This window comes from Lipotes vexillifer, unplaced genomic scaffold (genome assembly GCF_000442215.2).
Source record: "Lipotes vexillifer unplaced genomic scaffold, Lipotes_vexillifer_v1.1 scaffold1139, whole genome shotgun sequence".
Taxonomy (NCBI): Eukaryota; Metazoa; Chordata; class Mammalia; order Artiodactyla; family Lipotidae; genus Lipotes; species Lipotes vexillifer.
In genome coordinates this window covers 536,313-541,006 of record NW_006798273.1, presented here as the reverse complement: position 1 = coordinate 541,006, position 4,694 = coordinate 536,313, and the positions used below count along the sequence as shown (strand labels likewise).

Below are 4,694 nucleotides of genomic sequence, written 5' to 3'. Positions count from 1 at the left end.
GATAAAGAAGATGTGGCACATATATACAATGGAATATTACTCAGCCATAAAAAGAAACGAAGCGCTGGCGGTGCTGCTGTACCGCGCGGCCGGCCAGCGCGCCGTGCCTGCCGTGCTCGGTAGCGCGGGGCTCGTGTTCCTGGTGGGCGAGGTGGTGCCGGCTGCCGTGAGCGGGCGCTGGACGTTGGCGCTGGCGCCGCGCGCACTGATCCTCAGCCGCCTGGCAGTGCTGCTCACCTTGCCCGTGGCGCTACCCGTGGGCCAGCTGCTGGAGCTGGCGGCGCGGCCAGGGCGGCTGCGTGAGCGCGTGCTGGAACTGGCGCGCGGCGGCAGCGACCCCTATAGCGATCTCAGCAAGGGCGTGCTGCCCTGCCGGACCGTGGAGGACGTGCTCACGCCCCTCGAGGACTGCTTCATGCTGGACGCCAGCACCGTGCTGGACTTCGGCGTCCTGGCCAGCATCATGCAGAGCGGCCACACGCGCATCCCCGTGTACGAGGACGAGCGTTCCAACATTGTGGACATGCTCTACCTCAAGGACTTGGCCTTCGTGGACCCCGAAGACTGCACGCCTCTCAGCACAATCACCCGCTTCTACAGCCACCCACTCCACTTCGTCTTCAACGACACCAAGCTGGACGCCGTCCTGGAGGAGTTCAAACGAGGTAACGGCCGGGGAATCGCGGAGGGGACTCGCATGTCAGCGCCCTACAGAAGGAGTGGGGGTTTAGGGAAGCTTCTGGGGAAGGGTCCCACCCTCGTGGAGGGCAGGGAAGCCTCTAAGGGCCCTTTTAATGAAGAGGATGGCTTTGCAGCTCTGAATGACCCTTCGAAATATCATTTAAAGGCTGTAGCTCTGAAACTAACAGTGCTATAGACAGCAAAAATCCCCTTCTCCTGGCAGGCCCCCAGTTTGGGGAGGTATGTCTACTTGGCTCTAACTCTCCAGCTCTTTACCAGGTCATTTCTGTGGCCTTTGGCTTTGTAGCAGGTCCAAACTCTTGGATAGAAACTGAAAGAACATAGAAGAGTATAGTCTTCAGGTACCTGGATGCTGCTGTCTGCACACATATAATATAAAAGTATCTGGTCCTGTGATGTTTCCAGGGCATTATTGTTAAGGTCACTGATGGGCTGCTACCTTCCTGATTGGTAAAAGGAAGGGAAAGGGAATGATTGGTAAATATTTTTCTACAGGTGTGGGAGAAACTTCCACTGTAATTTCACCAGAAGCAACTTGATGGATACCAATTAGTCTCCCTTTACTTTTTTTTTTTTTAAACCCCGAGTAAGGTCTCAAGCTCTCTCTTAACTCCATATTTTCACCCTCTCCTTTCACCCTGGTAAAAACTGAGACCCTCGCATTGTGAAGGTTTGGATTCCCCTGCAGTCTCCCTCTCCGTTGTTGGGCTTGGGTGTCCTCCCCAGAGCTTGGCCATGTCTTGGCCACTAGCCAGGCTTTTCACACCTGAACTGCAGGATGGGCTTGGGGACACCTCAGGACTCTGGATGAGCCTCACCCTAAAGACTGCATAATTGCGGTGGAGAACTGAGCAGCTCCCCTCATCTTCCTGGCAGCTGTGAAGTCTCCAGGCCCCTGTGAGCCCCTTGACTGTCAGGGCAGGGAGGCCAAGCTCTGCAGTAGTGACCATGTTACTCCTGCATTAGCACTGCTGTATGGCGGCCACTAGTGGGCGCTCTCGCGCACCATCTCCTGCTGGAGGGGGTTGAAGTTAGGCAGTAACTGTTATTACTGTATCTGGGGATCTCGGTGGGAGACTTTGATGGGCAGCCCTGGCTGCTTTGCTAGAGAATCTCTGATAAGCTCCTGGCTGTTTCCTCAGAGAGTAGCCACGCAGCCCTTCACTGGGGAGAGGATCCTGGGTCGGGGGCCAGGCAGAGCCCCCAGGTAGCAAGTACTCTGCCTCCAAGTAGTACTGTAGTCTCTGAGGCAGTGGGGATTCTCGTGGCCTGGTGGCCAGCCATGCAGGCCCTGGAGTCAGCAGGGAAGGGTGCCATCCTGCCCCTGCCACCTTCCGGCTTGAGGCCCTGGGGAGGCCGGGCCTGACCACCAGGGTGGTGACTGAGCAGAGCGTGGCACCATCTGAGTGGTTTGCACAGATCACTGACTGGTGTGGAGACCACAGTTGGGGGGTCCCAGTGGTTGGCGGGTCCAGTGAGAGGTGGTGGTAGCCTGAACAGGGGTGCGCAGCGGGCCTGGAGAGGAGTAACCCAAGAGGGCATTAGAAGGTGGGCTTAGGAGGATTTTGTGGTTAGCTCAGGGACTGGGGGGCAAGAAGAGGAGCTGAGGATGAATGTGCATTTTGGCTTGGTGGTGGCCTTGACCTTCCCTGAGGCAGAGCACACGCAGGGAAGAGAGGGCTTGGGGGCGGTGGCGGGTGGCAGGCAGATGAGTTCGTTCTGGACCCTGGAATTTGTGGCTGTGCAGTGGCCCGAGAGGCAGGCTCCCAGGATTGGTTGATGTGCAGTGAGATGCAAGTGAAAGCCCCAAGCAGGAGGGAAGGATCTGGACGTCTGTGTTGAAGTGGTCCTAGGACGCGGAGCTTAAAGAGGGGCACAGCAGGGAAGGGGTGGAGGGCAGAGAGCAGGGGCTGCTGAGGAGAGCCAGACCCTGGAATGCCCTGGAAACTAAGGGAAGGAGCGTGATGAGGAGAGAGGCTGGTGGCGTGACCTTTGGATGCAGCAACCAGGATACCCTGACCTTTGCAGAGCAGTTGTGGTGCCGTGGAGTGGGGTGCTGGGGATTGAAGTATGCCAGCCCAAGGAGACAGGCCTTCCAGGAGGTATGGCTGCAGAGCGCAAGCCAGGGGGCGGTGGCTGCGAGAGGCTGGGCGGGCAGGAGGCCTTCTGCTCTTTGGTTGTAAGATGGGGGATCTTAAGATGGGGAGTCGAGTGGGTTTAGGTCGAAGTTGGTAGGAAGTTGCTGGGAGGGAGGGAAGGCCAGTGCAGGCTGCTTCCGTTCTGGGGTGGTGGCCTTGGGGCGGCTCTGGAGAGCCTCCTCCTAGAAGGCGGTGGGGGAGGGGTGCAGTCTGGAGGTTGAATGGGGGGCTCTTCAGTCCCCTCGGCCTCCTGACTCCTGTGGAGAGTGAGGGCCATTCTCAGGGCAAGATGGCCGCGTCTTTCCTGTGATATCCTGAGCTTTCTCTGCTCCCGTGCAGTGTAGTCCTTTGGCAGATAGCTTTACGTTTCCTCACTAAAGTCCTTGTTAGCCTAACACTCTTCATCATTCCTCTGCTCGTGAACAAAGGGCATATCGCAGCCTCCTTGGTGCATGAGGTTTTAGGAACCAATCCCCTTCCTGTCTCTCTGCCAAGTGTATGAGACGGTGGTCCCTCTGAATTCCCGAAGCTGGAGGCCCTGGCATCTTGGCAGTTACTGCCGTTCCGGGCCCTGTTTCTTTCTCTCCTTCAGAGCACAGTTTTGGAACTGTATAGTCTGGGACAGGCACCTTCCCCGGTGAGGTGCCCCTCAGTCACTGTGCAGGCTTGAGGTGACAGCTGATTGTTTTGTGCAGGCATTGCCAGGGGGAGCGCGTACTTTGGAGGTGTAGTAAGTAGCATGTATTTTCTTTAAAGCTATTAACCCCTGCCTTCTTTGTCAACCCCCAGTGACAACCACCGGTGACCTCAAGGACATTCAGCCAAAGGAGGGATTAGGATGGGTGCGCTTTTCGGAGTCTGCTTTAAACCCTGAGTTGTGGTTCATTGCCTGTCAGAAGCCAAAGGATTGCCCCAACTCTGAAGAGTCAGACCTGCTCAGACATCTGTGAGGGATGGTCACATAGTACTTTCCTCACAGGATACGTTCAGACAGTTTTTTAAAAAAAATCCTAAAGAGGCAAGGCAGAGGAATTTCAACTCCAACTGCATTTTTAGGAAAGTCCTAGAAAATAGGAGTTATGGAAGGGTCCTCTAGCATCCCTGTCGTTTGTGAGCCTGCTAACTAAAATCAGAGCTCTAGAGCTTTTCAGAACTTCCTGGTCGACGTCGGCAGGTGTGCCATCTACCCCTGGCCTGCGGCTCTGTAGAGCTTTTGCGGGGAGAGCTGACGGCACCTGTCTTGGGGCCTGTGTCCGTGTTTGCAGTCAGCCAGCCGGGGCGCCCCATATCTTCAGGGCATTTTATCCTATCAGATGAGAAGCTTGAATCCCTCCAGCTTCCCGTTCTCTGTGTGCCCCTTACTCCTTTCTCCTGGTTGCCTCCTGGACCCCTCAGACGTTCTGTCTTAAGGTTAAATCACGTGGCCACTGTTTGGGGGACCTTGCAAGGACTCTTCTTTCTTCTGTTCGTTATTGAATCACCTCATCACTGAGAACCTTGCGCCTATTTTATAGAAGTTTTGAAAGCAAGGTAGAACTTAGTCATTCCTGTAGGTAACCTGCCAAAGGGACTGGCTTTGTGGAAGAAGGGGGCTGAAGTGGGTCCTCTGCTCCCAGATGGCCATCTAGAACCTGGGCTTTGGCTCCCGAGATCCCAGAAGACTGTTGACCCACATTGTGTGTCGAGCCTCAGCCTTCCTGATGTAGCCTAACGGATTTGTATCCCGTGGCAGAGCTGTTGGGGCCCTTGTAGCAGTGCTGCCTGCCTGCCGGTGTGAGCCATTCCAGCCCAAACACCAAGGGGTGGGAAGCGTCTGGAAATGCCACGTTCCTCATTCAGTGCCTCTGTCTCAGC

The 4,694-nt window shown here is 55.9% G+C and overlaps 1 protein-coding gene across 1 annotated transcript in view; it reads left to right on the top strand.

Moving 5' to 3' along the window:
• Positions 1-4,694, top strand: part of CNNM3 (cyclin and CBS domain divalent metal cation transport mediator 3) — a 21,707-nt gene that overhangs the window by 678 nt on the left and 16,335 nt on the right. Inside the window, exon 2 of the mRNA XM_007470227.1 lies at positions 59-665. Within this exon, the coding sequence (XP_007470289.1) occupies positions 59-665 (607 nt within the window). The remainder of the gene's footprint in view (positions 1-58; positions 666-4,694) is intronic.